At 34.4% G+C, this 16473-nt stretch overlaps 1 protein-coding gene across 1 annotated transcript; it reads left to right on the top strand.

The window, feature by feature from the left end:
- LOC136838470 (ATP-binding cassette sub-family F member 3) lies at positions 1-16213 on the top strand. Its single transcript, XM_067103420.1, has 15 exons — positions 1-187; positions 4765-4870; positions 6146-6320; positions 6760-6882; positions 8917-9011; positions 10335-10439; positions 11030-11188; positions 11741-11941; positions 12329-12511; positions 12665-12838; positions 12966-13140; positions 13541-13629; positions 14484-14575; positions 14882-15102; positions 15531-16213. Exons 1-15 carry the CDS (start codon positions 40-42, stop codon positions 15681-15683), a joined length of 2199 nt encoding a protein of 732 aa, XP_066959521.1. The 5' UTR covers positions 1-39; the 3' UTR covers positions 15684-16213.
- The last annotated feature ends 260 nt before the right edge of the window (positions 16214-16473 follow it).

Genomic DNA, 16473 nt, shown 5'->3' with positions numbered 1-16473 from the left:
AGAATTGGTGTCGTAACATAACGTAAATGAAGCAGACGTATGTGTGCGTGTGTCGTCTTTCAACCCTCACCCTGCAACATTAAACGTGGAACCGCACAGCTGAATGTAAACATGGCTGAGGTGGCCACCCAGCTCCTACGGGAAAAGTTCCCCAACATTGACGAGGAAATATTCCAATATGTGGAAGGTGAGCCATGTAAAAATTTTTCGGTGAAACTTATTTTCTTAAATGAGTGATTGAAATGAGGAAGGCATCGAGCAAATCCCATATTTGAGTGGGTGGCCAAGACAGAGCGAACGTGACCATGTTTAGAGGCCAGTGGACACATACCTTTATTAGCCATCTAAGGGAAAAGAATTCATCGGTTCTATTTAAACAGATTTTCGAAACAGGAGGGGTGATTTATATCAGATAATTAAAGGCGGTTTTATTTATGAAAGCAAAATCCCCATTTTTAGGATGGGCCACCCCCTAAAATATGGTGCATGTTCAATCGGCCTGGCGTGCCGTAGGGCAATGCCTGTACTCTGTTTTTAACTCATCGGTTCCCGAAATATTTAAAAAGCTTCTATATTTCTGGTTAACCATTTCGGTATCGATTTACAAAATATTGCAAAAATACAAATTTAAAATGAAAAATTATGTACCTATCAATGTTCTTATCCATTCAAAATGCTTTCCTAGTTTGCAGCACTCATCTATAGTTTTAAAAACTGGTATTTCTTGCTTTTCCTCACAATCAACAATTTATTGGCTACTAGCCTAACCTAGAAAGCTTTATAACCGTCAATGGGCTCTGACTTCGAGAATCAGTCTATTATTTTATTTTATATATTGATGGGCATTATGAATGGGCAAGGCTGGTGTCTTAAAAAATAACTACTATAGAGAAACAGGAATGCATTCCGCCTTCTCTGTTACTGAATACAGCAAAAGTTTAATGACACTGAAAAGTATTTGTTAATGCAAACAAGGCAAATGAAAAAATCTATTATTGGAGGAGTATTTAGACGCATTTTTCTATGGTGTGCTGATTTTACCTTAAACCAGGCAACAGTAATGAAGGATAGATAATTAGTAATGAGGAAAATATCAACCCAACTGAAAATATTACACTTTTCGATGAGCATTAAATTGCGAAAGGGTAGGGTATGTTACTTAATGTTAAAGCGTTCATATTAAAAGTACTGAATTTCATCAATTAATCATTTCAAAGTCTAAGCCTAGTCCTATAATACAATGTTTTAAGGCAATCAGATAGTTGTTATTTCTGAATCACTATCTCCATTTGTTTGTTACTCTTTCTCTGTTGCATTAACAGATCTCTTTCTCTCTCTCTCTCTCTCTCTCTCTCTCTCTCTCTCTCTCTCTCTCTCTCTCTCTCTCTCATCTCAAGCATTAATTTGTTTCTCTCTTGAGTTATTTTTTGGAAGACTCCAGCCACCTCCCACATTACAATTTATATTCTTGGGTAAAACACATCAAAACAAAAAATGTCTTTGCAATAGGCTAAATAACCTTTGCAAATGCTTAATAAGAGAAAAATAATCAATCAAATTGCTGAATATGAGGAAAGGTAAATGTTTTACAAAACTATTAGCCAATAAAGTGCTGATACAGCAAAATAGTAAACAGTAAACACCCTTAGCTCATATACGATAGGTTGATAATATTAGGTTTTCATTTTAAATTATATTTTAGCAATTTTTGCATGAAAAATGAAAAACCGAAAAATTACCCAAATGTCGATGAATATTAATAGACAGTCCTTCTGCAGAATTTTAGAGGGCTACTGTAGCATTACCCTCCCCTTCCAGTGTACAATAGGTCTAACCCATTTTATTCTCATGACTTTATATCTACTTCACTTCATACAACAAGCAGTATATAGAAAGCTAGTGTTGAGATTAGCATGAAAGAAAAAACAGGTATGCAGAACTTGGACTTGAAAGGAATTTTGAGAGTTACAACCGAACCAGCTGTATATTTTTTACAATTTTATTCATGAATTAATGACATCAATTAAAGAAAATTTTTTGGAGAAAAAGAAGTAACTGAAACGTATATTAGACACTGGTAGTATGACCGGGATGTATACGCTGGCAGTATGACCGGGATGTTTAATTCTGTGAAATCATAACAGCCTAGGCAGTGATTTGAATCTGTAGTACTGTTTCCCAGTATTTAGGCTGTCAGTTATAAGATGCCTATACCAATTCTTTTTAAAGAAATATACGTGGAAGTCATTTAGCATAGTATTTACAAGTTTTGTCATTTTAAAGGATGCTTGCATAATATATGTTTAGTTTATTAAAGAAATTTTACATCAGATGAATGCAGAATGCCACATCAGGATAAAAGTGATAGCATTTCAGATTCAACTGAAGCTCTGAGTCTAAAAGTCAGGTTAAGTAATTTCCCACAGGCTCCGTCTCCTCTGGTTGTTCGGATACATATATCAGTATTTCTTACTGGTTCTTAGTGTTTATTTCACTATGACATGTGTATATCTGTAGTAACTCAGAAGGACAGATTTATCATCAAAGTTATTTTTGCACTTTTGTGTATAATCCCACGTCTTCTATATAAATAAGTGCTTTGTTAGAAATTCAGTCTTATTTTTTAACATTTGAATAAGATGGAATTAAGCCAATCAGCGGCCGATATTATGAGTAGTGTTGCCATGACAAATTGTTAATGAAGACAACATTCCCATGACAGATCAGCTTACACTGGCTATAATGTTGAGACTAGGCCTATCTTGGTGAGCTGGGTAATTCTTCAAGAGGCAATACTGGGTTGACATTTTTGGATCATGGCGACTCACCAGCAGAACTTAATAGGAGAGTAGGGATGTGTTACTCAGCTCCTCAGCTCTTAGGAGTGATAGGCCTAGGATGGGATAGGATTGATAGGCTAAGTTAAGGATTATGTGATTGGTGCCACAGAACCTTTGAAAACTAAGGTCAAAGTATCTTTTGAGTAAGACAGAGAAAAAAGAAATGTTTAGTAGGCTATCTGTAGTTTATCTTGTTATTGATTATAAAGTAATGTACTGTAGTGACTGTAGTGTTTTAGTAAAAAGCGCATTTGTTTCTAAGAAATACTAATGCCCTTCTTTTCTTTTGGAATATTTGGTAGTTCTAGGCCTATGAGACCTAATAGTTCCCATCCAAGTACATGAACCTTGTATTTTCCAGCTAGTTGTCTTGTATGTTACAATATGCAAGTCTCACCATTGGGTCTATTGTCAGTGCAAACCACTTTTTATTTTGCTTTTACTCTCCCCCTTTATCCAACAATAAAGTGGGGGGGGACCCCCAGTGGGGGCTGCTATTTTTGGTTGGGGGGGAGAACTTTAAAAGAGTTCAATGCACCAGTCAGAAAAATAAGAAATGCATAAATCTCATAATCAGTCAGAAAGATCCATGGTTCATGCATATCCACAGTAGCATGTACCCAAAAATTTTTAAAGGCTGAAAGTGTAGCAAGGACAGTTAACGGGACGCTTCCTGATGTGACTTGGTTTGCCACTTCCTTACTTGGTCAGGATTAAGAGTTGTTTTACACCTTCCATAATATACCAACCTACATACACACAAATCAGCAGTTGTTAAACTAAAGAAACTATCATGAAAAATGGCTGAAGCCTGAAACAACTGTGTACTTAGGCGTTAGTTTGTGAAGTTTTAAAGGTGTAGATAGGTAATTAGTATATAACAGAAAAACAAGTTAGATACCGTAATTGCTCTTGAATAGCACATGTGCTATGGGCCTCTGTTGTCTCCCAGTGTCCAGAAACTTGGAGAAAACCTACAAAACAAAACATTTGATTAAGAAAACGATACAAACCTTACGTCTATGAGCGTAAATAAATAACGTGCACCTGCTCCTTGTAAAAAAAAAAAAAATCCAAAATGACATCATTTGACCATGATGGTTATCAAAAGTGGTGTTGGTAAGAAATTTAAGTATAGTATTACCAAATATTCCCTGACATCATTACTTGGAGTTGGGAATGAATCTCACATTCTGATTTATTTCAGTGCAGACACAGGAAAGGGATTTGGTGTATGTAAATTTGTTTTACTTTTCTTATATTGGAAAACAATTTACTTTTGAGTGTGTGATAAAGTAGAAAGAGGATGTTGTTTTTAGAAGATTAAAGAAAAATGATGGGAGATTGAGGGAATAATATTTGATTATAAATTTGCTGTAAAATATTGGCATAAAACATTCTACAGTATATTGGGCAATTTCTGGCACCGTACACTCTGCATCACAAATGCCTGGCCTCTTTTTAGAAGTTGATATCCTTTTGGATTCTTGTTCAGAAAATTTTTTAAATTATTTGAATATGTGTAAGCTGTTCCAGATTGTAACATAGCACAGATACATTAAGTAAAAACAAGTAAATGTGTTTTAGTTTTAAAATTTGTAAAATATGAATGCAGCATGTAGGATAGCAATTTTGTCCAGTGAAATAAATTGTGTCAGTACATTTCACATGCGAGAAAGACAGGAAACTAAGTTAACTGCAGTTAAAATGACAGGAAACAATTACTAAAAGGATACAGATTGCCACGACTAAAAAAAAAAATTATGCCAAGAATTCCAGCGGTATTATTTGCACCGAAGAAAAATTTCTTATTGCAGCTAACAAATGCATCTCTGGATGTTTTGTTTGACAGATTTCTTGATAGAATATGGCTTTAGTTAATTCAGATATGAGTTGGTGTTCATGTTTTTGGTATTTTTTTCAGGCGTATTAAATTCTTCAGAGGATTTGCATAGTGGAGAAGATGTATATGAAGCCATTGGAAGTTTGCTGGAAGATGCAGTTGGAGCGGAGAGAGAAGGAGAAATACGGTGAGTTGCTCACGTCTGATCCTAGTTTTACAAGTGCGATTGTTGTTGTAAGGTGGGTAAAGTTAGAACAAACAAAATTTGATTTGGTAGTTAAGCAGTGAACTGACTAGCCATTTATGCTTCCCATAGAGGAACTGATATTCAGTTGAATGTCACTAATTAGTGCAGTTCTCTTGTTGGAGGTATTTGGTTACTCAGCTGTGCTGCTTTTCCTTATTTTTCTGTTCATGAAATGTTAGTGATAAATTCAGGAATTTACTGTTAAGGTAAGGAAAAGTTGTGTGGGACCGTTTTCAACCATCTTTTCTAATGGCTTCCACACATTCTGCTAACAGGACATCCCTTAAGAGGGCTTTGTGGTCACTTCAGCAGAACAAAGTGGTGTTATCCTATTCCAAATGCATGACTACCTAACTGAAGCCTGTCATGTACAGTATACTTAGACAAGATCCATAGAGAGTGGTAATTGCCATTGGCTATCCATTCCCATTTTATGTGGAACATACTTCAGCAGCAAGATAATTGTTTCAGAAGTTATTATTGATTTTTGCCTTGTGGGGGTTAGTGCTATCATTGCACCTCACATAGTGCATTGCAGGAATTACATAAGGTTCTTTACAGCATCCCTTCGGCCCCTAGCTGCAACCCCTTTCATTCCTTTCACAGTACTGCCTCCATTCATATTGTCTTTCATACATTTTACTTTCCATACATTTTACTTTCCACTCTCCCATAACAGTTGTTTCATGGTGCAAATATGAGGCTTTCCTCCTGGTACACCTTTAAAACCCTTTTCTCTGTTTCCTTTTCAGCGCCGAATGACCTCATAGGTCCCAGTGCTTGGCTCTTGGCCTAAATTTAAAATTTTATTCCATTCCCATTGATTTTTTATTTGGTCATCGTGTCCCTTATTTTACTAGGATTTTTTATGTCTGGAAAGTCTGTAAATTGACCTGTCTGGAGATATCAGGCCACAATGTAATAAATAAGGCGATGTCAGTGATAAAATTCTTGACTGTTAATCATTTGTTTGTTACCAGCCATGCCAATTTCACTTGATTATAGTCAATAGGTAATGACATGCTTGTAGAAATATGTGCAACTTCATTCCTAAGCACTGATTTAGAGCCATGTTAAACTTTTAAGTGATCTATAAAATATTTTTGACTCGCTTCAAGGGAGAATATGAGGTTCAAAATTGAAAGTTGATAATCCTTTGTTTTTTAGCTAGTTGTTTAATAGATTAAAGTAATTGTAAAGTTTTTTGTTTTCCAGGAAATTGTGTGACATGTTTGTACCAAATGCATCCATATCAAATGGTACCACCAGCACTACCACAGGGAATCGAATATTGGATGCCCCTGTTCAGTTGTCAGAAATGGCAGCCAATATGGAACAGGAAGAAGAAGCTATTAAATCAGTGTGGTCAAAGGAACGAGACGAAGCTCTTGTGAGTATTTTTTTTTTCTCTAGTGCTATTTTGTAAGGAGTAATTTTTAATCCATTCCTTGACATACAACTGTTGCCATCATTCTGCATTATAGTAGTCAGACCACTTTGCAGTGCTCATTGCTCAGCACATGTGATTTTCCCTCACATAGGTGTGTAACTGCTTGAACTTTGTCTTGTTCCATTTTCAAGTCTTATTTAAGGACGAATCCTTTCGACAAACCCTATTTGAGTCTATCCAGGTGGCTCAGTAGTGTTTTTAAACTTCTTTCCAGTTTACAAATGATTATGATGGTGGTCAAAAATCAGTCATTTTAGAGGATTGCCATGTTGTAGACCATCATCAATTCGACATTTGTCATTCCAGATTGATGTGCAGTTTATATGCTAGTACAAGTAAAATCCCAAGTAACTGATTGATTTGCATTTGTTATTTACAGAAAGTTGACCAGCGAAAGCTTGATAAAGCTGAAGCAAAATTGAAAGAAAAGAAAGAGAAGCGAACAAACTTGGATAAGAAAGATCAGCCTGCCATTATCTTAGATATGGCTACAGCATCCCAGGTAAGCATCTCTCTCTGTAATAGTACTGCAGTCTGTTGCATTACAGCGTTTTTACAGTAACACAATCCATTATGTTATGAAAACCCTATCTGGCAGTTTAGGAAGCGATAGACCATTTAGAAAGAATATCCTGTAAATGTAGTCAGACTCCATTGTTTTGTATATGCTCTTGAAATGGTACTTATCACATTGTCAATTTTACTCTATTCATTTTTGGAATTATGTTTCCACCATTTTGTAAATTTTTTTTTATTTTAGCTGAAATTATAGCTTGCATTTTGGTTTGAAATAATATGGTTTACTTAATGTTTTTATGTTTGAAATTCTATTAAAGCCTTGCAGTGTATTTTTGCAGTGCCAAGAATTTGTATATATAATGTGAATCTGGATTTGAGCAGGCATATACTTAGATCTTATGTCTTCTGATAGGGAAATCATTCTTTTAGTTACCAGAAAGTATTCTGTTACACTTACAGCCCTATTACAAATAATTATCATGGTCATTGTGTAGTATAGGAGGTACTCAGGAAGTTGATTTCACCGTAAGAGAAAAGGAATGTAAGCTTTAGCATGTTGCAAATGGCCCTACACATCGTGGAACTTTCTTGGTGCTTCCATATTTGCCTAGCCCTCAGAATTTTTGACACGTTCTTGAAAAGACCAGGATGTTTCTTTAGAACAAGGCTCTTCATGTACCACAAGAATAGATTGTAAGTCATCATTTATGTGGCAAATTATTTTTGTTAAGAAAAAATTGAGGTTGTGGTTTCTGTAGGCTGTTTTCATAATAGGTTTACAGTAAATTCTGTTAGGCTTTTTTAAAACTATGTAAAGTTTAAAATACCTAAAACCAGGCTTTTTTTAAAACTATGTAAAGATTAAAATACTTAACTGGTTTTAGAATATTACAAAACTTGAATGTTGACAGTAATTTCAGCTTTTCATATGAAGTATACAACCTCCATCTTATATAAGGGCATCTTTGAAGTGCAAGCTGCTTTGTTCCTGAAGCTGTTAAAGGTATGAGTGGCGACTGCAAGGAGAGACCTTGCGACTTGCCTGACTCGACCACTCTTTTTCCTCGGCTGCTGTGAAGTTAACAGATTACTATTTTGCAGCACTAACTACAAATGCTGAAATTTAGTGTTTTACCCTGGGTGAATTTTTATTGCTTGTGTATTTTTGCATGAATGATATTTAGCATATTTGTTCTTTAGTCTACACTTGGTCACATTTGATAAGAATAAGTCCTGTGTGGTAGGATCATGTCCTCCATGATGTTGACCGACATGTGTTTTATGCCTTTTGCATAAGATGGGATTGTTTCAAAGCTACTATTAGAAGTTAGGAAAGACTGGGAAGGTTTTGAATTAATATCCTAATTCCTTGGAGAGAATGGAAAGGTTTTGAATTAATATCTTAATTCCATGGGGTGATGAAAGCTAAGATGATTAGAGTTATGTGAGCCATATATCTGACTTACATGTTAAGATAACATCATGGAACCTTTGTAATTTACAAATCATTTATACTTTTTATAGTTAGTGAATTATCTCTGGTAGTTCTTCGTTGGGCGAGTGGGTTCCGTTCTCAGCTGGCACTCTACTGGCCGCGAGTTCGAATCTCTGAGCGGCCAATGAAGAATTTGAGGAATTTATTTCTGGTGATAGAAATTCATTTCTCGTTATAATGTGGTTCGGATTCCACAATAAGCTGTAGGTCCTGTTGCTAGGTAACCAGTTGGTTCTTAGCCACGTAAAATAAGTCTAATCCTTCGGGCCAGCCCTAGGAGAGCTGTTAATCAGCTCAGTGGTCTGGTTAAACTAAGGTATACTTAACTATCTCTGGTAAATACTCTATTTAATGGAACATTAGTATAGATACAAGATTACAATAGACATTTTTGTGAACTCTGAATTTCATTTTAGAATCTGAGTGCCTAGCTTAGTCGATAACATTAAAATTGTGAATATAGAGCATAGTTATTCAGCCTTGTACTATCATGTTGTGATATGTGAATTTAATTTTTTTCAGGTTGTCAGTAAAAAGGAAAGAGTCTTAGATGCTAAAGGTGGCTGCAACACAAAAGACATCAGAATAGAAAGTTTTGATGTAGCATTTGGCGAAAGGTATGCATAAAAAGCAAGACTTTTTAAGTTGTTCAGTTTTCATTTAAGGGGTCAGGGAATATGAAATTACATTTTTAAACAAGGTTAGTCATATATATTATAAAAGTTTTTAGACACATGTTTTATTATTGGTGAATTGAAACCTTTATGAGTGACATTACTAGATTCAAGAGTTTTTTTAGATTAACCAGTTCTCATGCCTCATTTATTGTAATGACTACTAACCCTGTGTACTGGGGTTGTTTAATACCATTAGTAATGTTTCTGTTGCTGTAACAATTATGAAAAATGTCATGAACCACTAAAATCAAGGAAACTAAGTTGCAAAATTTCATTATGTATGACATGTATGAGATTCATAGTTATAAATAACCATTCCATTGATTCCTATTTTAAGACTTGCATTGGGTGTCCCTAAGAATATTTTTATATAAATATGGGATGAACTGCTGTATAGATTAGCTTGTTGAGACTACTTAGTCACCCTTCCAGATCTGTAAGTGTCCCCCAAAGCTCTTGGTGAAAATTGATGCACGGTAAAATAATAAATAACCATTCCATTGTTAGCTTGCACCTAATTTTTTTTAATAAATATGGATGAACATTTAGCTTGAACTACTTTAGTCACAATCTGTATGTCCCCCCAAAGCTCTTGTGAAAATTGATGCAGAAAAATAAAGGTGACCTAATTTTGACATTATTGAACAAATGAAAAGTAAAAGGCAGAAGGTGATACGGCAAAGAACTTGTAGTGTTTTCTAAAATGTGCCTCACAAAAGACACCATAATTGGTACCTCCTACAGGGGATAATGGGTGGAAATTTTGAACCAAATTAATGTTACAGAATCTGGACAATTGGATGTGAAAAGGCCACAGTGAAATGAAGATTTGTAAAGGGTAGAAAGCAGTAGAATTTCTGCCCAAACAATTGCTGCAAAGAACCTTTTGTACTACACTGCACTGTTGGGGGTAATCCCTTGGTTTGATAATTGATGATAGAATTCATATTTATCATGTATATCAAAAGATTTGAAGTAACAAAGCCATTGTTTTATATTTGTGTGAAGTAGCAAAACCATTAGTTTATGTATGTGAACTGTAAATATCTTATTTTGTTAATTAGGTGTAATTACTGTTTTATGTGACATTAAGTACAGAAATTTCTTCAAATCATTTAGGGATCATATAGTGTTCTGTTGAGTATTGTTGACATCTTTGTTGTTAAGGCAGCTGTTGTAATTTTTATATCTCATGCCTTTTGAATTGTCTGTACTGTAATTTGAATAACCTTTGTTACTTTTATTTGTTTTTCCACTTTCCAGGGTTCTTATTCAGAATGCCACCATATCTTTGGCTTTTGGAAGACGATATGCGCTGGTTGGTAGGAATGGTTTGGGGAAAACGACATTATTGAGAATGATATCCAGGTAAATATTTAATTTGTATACTATTGTTCATTCATTTACAGTGATGTTTTGAAAAATACCTGACTTTTATAGCTCCTTCGAAACAAAAATGTGTAAGCATTTAATCCAGAAAGAAATATTAGAGGAATATTATTCAGTCACTTAATTGATAGGACAGAATAGAATTTGTCAGGCATTATAAAAGTGCTAATTGAAATAATCACATGTTATCAAACTATTGAAAATTTGTTGCATAGCATTTATGATGGCTCTTAAATTCCACTACAACTCAGTGTGAATGCTATATATGGCTCAGAACAGCCTTGTGAGAGCTTAGTTGTATGGGTTAAGGAAGGAAGGATAATAATTTTTTAGAAATAATATATAATTAACATGTTAATGTATCAACATGATTCATCAGTTTAACCAGACCATTTTTTAGTTCTCAAATTCAGCCGTGGATCATTATTAGTACTGTATCCATGACCTTGGAAGGAAATTGCATGTCATGATTTGTCAATTATGTCTAGTCAAGGGGCTCATTCAATTTTTGTTTGTTTGTAAATACTGCAATTGATTTACCATGTTAATGGATACAATTTTTCTTTCAGCCGATCATTGCGCATCCCCAGTCATGTGTCAGTCTTACACGTCGAACAAGAAGTGACAGGTGATGACACAATAGCCTTGGAAAGCGTACTGGAATGTGATGTTCAGCGCAACACACTGCTTAAGAAAGAGAAGGAAATTCAAGCGAGAATAGCGCAGGGGTAATGACCTTAGTTGTTTACTTACTGTATAAAAATGTAAAGTACCATACAAAGAAGAAATGATGATGGGAATTTTCACTTTTTACGTACAGAGGTATTATAAAAAATTCTCTTGGACATGCACCTCTTTCTTTCTGTGGTAATTGATGATTTTTTTTATGTAAGTTGGAAAAAAAATTATGCAGTAACAAAAGTGTATCATTGCAAATATGCTGGCTAATTATTTGTAGAAAATGGGAAAAGCTAATGAGTGCAAAAGATAGAACTTACTTTAATGCTTGAAGAGCATAACTAACTACTGTAAAGGTAAGAGAAGGTAATTAGATTGCAGATTTTATAAGTAAATGCATGATGTATTATTCCTTGCGCTTCTACTTAAAGAATTTTCTTCATTTTTTTATTCTTAGTCTGTACAATTAGTACCTTAGAGATGTTCAAGACCTTTTTGAAGATTTATAGAAGGTTTATGGTGTTGTGGTACATTTATGATTTAAGATCCTGCACTGCAGTCTTTTGGATAATGAGACTGATTAAATTACCCCTTTTCAACAGAGATCCCGATGAAACATTGTCATCTCAGCTATCGGAGGTATATGCAGAGTTGCAAGCCATTGAAGCAGACAAAGCTCCGGCTAAAGCAAGTGTCATCCTTAGTGGTCTTGGGTTTAATCCTGAAATGCAGACAAGGAAGACTAAAGAATTTTCTGGTGGTTGGAGAATGAGAATAGCACTAGCCAGAGCACTGTTCTCCCAGTAAGTTCAGCTCAATATGTTGTCTATTTCCTCAGTGTTAGATGTTGATGCTGATAACCAAAAATGTCTACATTTTATAAAAAGAAATTTACAGTATTTATTTTGCAAGTTATGATTTTTATCTGATTTTACTTGGTTGTATTTACAGTATTTATTTTGCAAGTTATGATTTTTATCTGATTTTACTTGGTTGTATTTTTAAATATTTATCTTTAATCTTTATCCATGGAAGGTTTTTAGTATTCATTATCATCCTATCATTCATGTCATTTATTAGCTGCTTTCACATTTCAGGAGTGTTATCAGCTTTTGTCTTTGGAAAAATCTCTAATTAAATTCTCTTGCAGAAGCAAGAATACAGGAAGATTAAGTACATCTTGTTTTCAGACCTGATTTATTGTTACTTGATGAACCGACGAACATGTTGGATATGAAAGCCATTATTTGGTTAGAGAATTACCTCATGGGATGGCCAACGACATTGCTAGTGGTCTCTCACGATCGTCACTTTCTGGATATTGTGCCAACTGATATATTGCATCTTCACACTCAGACCATAGACACTTACAAGTAAGATGTATTTCTCATTTTACATTTTATTTTTATTGTACGAAATATGAAAATTATTTATTAGACCTTGTTCATCGCTTATTTATGTGTGTTCAAAGAAAGAATTATAGATTGTATTCATGTGCAGTAACTGGGCCTGTAACATTTTTTCAGAGGTAATTATGAAAACTTCGTTACGACTAAGAATGAACGTCAGAAAAACCAGCAGAGAGAATACGAAGCCCAGGCTCAATTCAGAGCCCATGTGCAAGAGTTCATAGATAAATTCCGTTACAATGCTAAACGTGCGTCTTTAGTCCAGTCAAAAATCAAGATGTTAGAGAAGCTGTAAGTATAATTCAGTTGTTATTTTGAAAGGAAATATTAATATTTCAGATTAATAAAACTGTTACATTAATTTTGGTAAAGACTTGTTGTTATAATGTTCACCACTTTTTCCTTCTTCATGTTGCAGACCTGAACTTAAACCTGTAGAGAAAGAAACTGGGGTAGTTTTACGTTTCCCCGAGGCTGAAAAACTTAATACACCGATATTGCAGTTGGATGAGGTGCAGTTTGAATACAAGAAAGGCACTGTAATTTTCTCAGGTGTCAATCTATCTGCTGCCATGAACTCTAGAATATGTATTGTGAGTATACCTTCATTTTTTCTAGTCAGAAAGATATAGATCCCATTTTAAGTGAATGGTTGAGAGCTAAAAAGAGAAAGCTAGAGTAGGTATGCTTTATAGATACAGACCATTGCTTGACAAGTTTGGTCTTCTTCTTCCCTAACTGATTGTTGCAAGGAGGAAGTGAAGTAATAAGGAGGAAGAGATAGACTCCTCCTTTTTGAGCCCCCTCATGTGACAAGTTAACCACCGCTATCAAGATTATTAGATATTCAAGATTATGTCTTCTTGTATACCCAGCAACTCAAGTGAGAAACATCGTAATTGGGCAGTGGTTTGCATTTATAAAATTTAAATTAAGTAGTTTCAAAATCACTTACAATATTCTTGTCATTCATTCTTAAACTTGTATCCACAGGTTGGTGAAAATGGCACAGGAAAAACTACTCTACTAAAGATTCTTTTAGGAGAATTGAGTCCTACTAAAGGTCATAGAGTCTGCAATAGGTAGGTTTTGTCATCACCATCATCATTAACTGTCATACATGAAACTTGCACATTACAGGTAGTTTTCTGTGCCCTTTCTGCATGAATTACCATCTGATGTAGTGCTTTATCACTGGCCTTTTTCTGTGATTTTCTTGGCCTTCCTACCAAAACCATCTCATTGTTTGAGATCTGAGTGTTTTTCATGTGCTGGATATGACACCTCTCTTAAACTTATTCATTTGTAATATCTTCCCACTGCCCTCAGCTGTGAATCTTGGCATTTTGTAGTGTGCATCTTCAAAATTGAGTGTATTTTGTTTGTCAGTACTCATTACATAACCACCATTATATTTTATATTAAGCTTTGAAAGACAGTTATGATTCAAGTTACAAGAAAAAATAAAGCTAACCCCAGTCATTCATAATTGTAAATGATGTATAAAAATGTTTCACTGTTGATGTGAGTGATAATTAAGCCATATCCTTTTTTATAAGACTTGTTTCTTTTTTTAAAAAGTGATGGCATCTTTAGATAACAGAAAATGTTAAAGATGGATTTTTAAGGTAAGAAAATAGCCAAACCTATTTGATAGCTCCCCTGTTGTTGGTGAAACTAGGTTATCTTCCTTCTCTGTTTCCGTCTTTGGACAAGTTACTACATACCCTTTGTGTTACGTACATCAGATACCACAAGTTTTTATGTTTTATTATTTCATGAATATTACTGTGTTTTATAAGCTCCCTCTGTCAAATTTTTAGCTCTTGAAGAAAATTCTCTGCATCTGCTTTGACGTTTATCAATTCATGTTACCCGCTTCATTTTGTTTGCTGTAATTATATTAAATTTGATTGTAATCTCTTTTCGTTTCCAGGTCATTACGAATAGGATATTTCACACAGCATCATGTGGATCAGCTAGATATGAGAGTATGTCCTGTAGAGCTACTACAAAATAAGTATCCAGGTGAGTAACTGATCTGTCAGTGTACAGAAATATTTCATCTTTCAAAATATTACAAGCTTACGTATAACTTTTGCCGGACATTGTAAAAAAAAAAAGTTGAATTAGATGTATATGTATTCATGTATTTGTATGAAAAATCATACAACAAGTTTTTATCATCATCAGACAGATTTAATTATACATTGCAATGTTCATACTCCAAAGAGCTTCTGTTGTTTCATGAGATACAGTTATCTATTTTATTTTTAATAATAGTGTATTTAAAACCTCTTCAGCACCTTTATGTTTCAACTTTTCTTCTCTTAGGTAAACCGGTTGAGGAGTATCGCCGGCAACTGGGTTCATTTGGAATCAGTGGAGATTTGGCCCTTCAGCAGTTAGCAAGTCTGTCTGGTGGGCAGAAGTCTCGGGTAGCTTTCTCTTTAATGTGTATGGGGAATCCAAACTTCTTTATTCTTGATGAGCCTACCAATCATTTGGACATAGAAACCATTGAGGCTCTAGGAGAAGCTATTCAAAAGTTTAAGGTAAGGTTTAGTTTTGATACTGACTCTTGTTTTTGTGCCTGATATTCTTTAACTCATGAATTAAAAATCTTTTGGGAACATTGTAAAGCAAGTAAATTGTCATATCATAGAGGCCTTTTCACTATTATTTTGTTTCACAAAAATATGTATTGGTTACCACCAGCCTACAGCATTGTTGATTGTTTAAAGAAATTTTACCTTTAATAAATTTCACCAATATGCAGGACAGTACTAATATTGTTTTCTTTTATCAGTTTACTGAATAGCTATTAAATTGCTGCTTTTTTTAGCATTCTGAAATATTTCTTAAAATACTTGTACAGTATAAGTAGTTCTTTGTAGTAATGGGAATTTATTCTAATGGGAATAAAAATGCTAATTGTCATCATTGTGCCCAAGAACATGTTCGTGATTTGATTTAATTTCAGGGAGGTGTAGTGCTGGTATCTCACGACGAACGCCTCATCCGCATGGTCTGTACAGAACTTTGGGTCTGTGGTGACAAGAAAGTTAGATGCATGGAAGGTGGCTTTGATGAATATAGAGCAGTAGTAGAAAAAGAAATACAGGCCACTTTATAGAATTGCTTTTGTTAGGTTAAAGTCTGTTACACCAAATTTCTATTGCAAAAATATGTACAATAATTTTTTTACATTTTAAGATACTGTAAAGATTATTGTATATTATAAAATAATTTATATACATGCATTTTAATTTCAGTAAACACTTGACATGGATAATAAACCTTTGTAGGTTGTTCATGCAAACTGCAAATGAGAATTGCAAGTATGGTGTGTGGAAGGTGAGTGAATAGTTAATGAGTACATTATAGCCATTTCTGTACAAGCGTATATCATTCCAGAGATGCACGACTGCTATGCACTGGTCAAACTTCAAACTTGGTTTATGCCTCCTTGAGTGTTTACTGCAATGAGTTAAGTGATATGTAAAGATACACATCCATGATGGCATATTTGGAAAACGGCATTGTATGAGAATGCAAATATATACCGCTTTTTTTACTTTAAGAGTGTTTATAAATTACGGCATAAGTACTGTTACGTATTTAATACTTCAACAGTGCACATTAATAAAATATACTAAACTCTAATTTCTTTGTTATCCTAAGGAGGCAGTCTTTTGGTGGTAGTTCAGTTAAAACAAAAAATTAGGACATCAGTCTTGAGCTAGTGTTTAGGCTCATCATTACCAATAAATGATACAAGTAAGTGTTCCTGCTTGTATCTTATCATGTTCTACCATAGATAAATCAATTATCAGTAGCAACATTGTATTAGAAGGAAGGGTATCCTGATTATACCAGAAATATACAGGTTGATGCACCCACCCATTATCCAGATTTTAAACCTA

This window comes from Macrobrachium rosenbergii, chromosome 5, assembly GCF_040412425.1.
Source record: "Macrobrachium rosenbergii isolate ZJJX-2024 chromosome 5, ASM4041242v1, whole genome shotgun sequence".
Classification (NCBI taxonomy): domain Eukaryota; kingdom Metazoa; phylum Arthropoda; class Malacostraca; order Decapoda; family Palaemonidae; genus Macrobrachium; species Macrobrachium rosenbergii.
Note: the sequence above shows the minus strand (reverse complement) of the source record. Positions and strands in the feature narration are given on the sequence as shown.

Bases quoted from the DNA above. Each gene is read 5' to 3' on its own strand.
- LOC136838470 (XM_067103420.1), top strand. From the start codon at position 40: ATGTGTGCGTGTGTCGTCTTTCAACCCTCACCCTGCAACATTAAACGT. The intron at 11,189-11,740 runs GTAATGACCTTA...CCTTTTCAACAG, and splicing joins CAAGCGAGAATAGCGCAGGG to AGATCCCGATGAAACATTGT. The intron at 14,576-14,881 runs GTGAGTAACTGA...TTCTTCTCTTAG, and splicing joins ACTACAAAATAAGTATCCAG to GTAAACCGGTTGAGGAGTAT.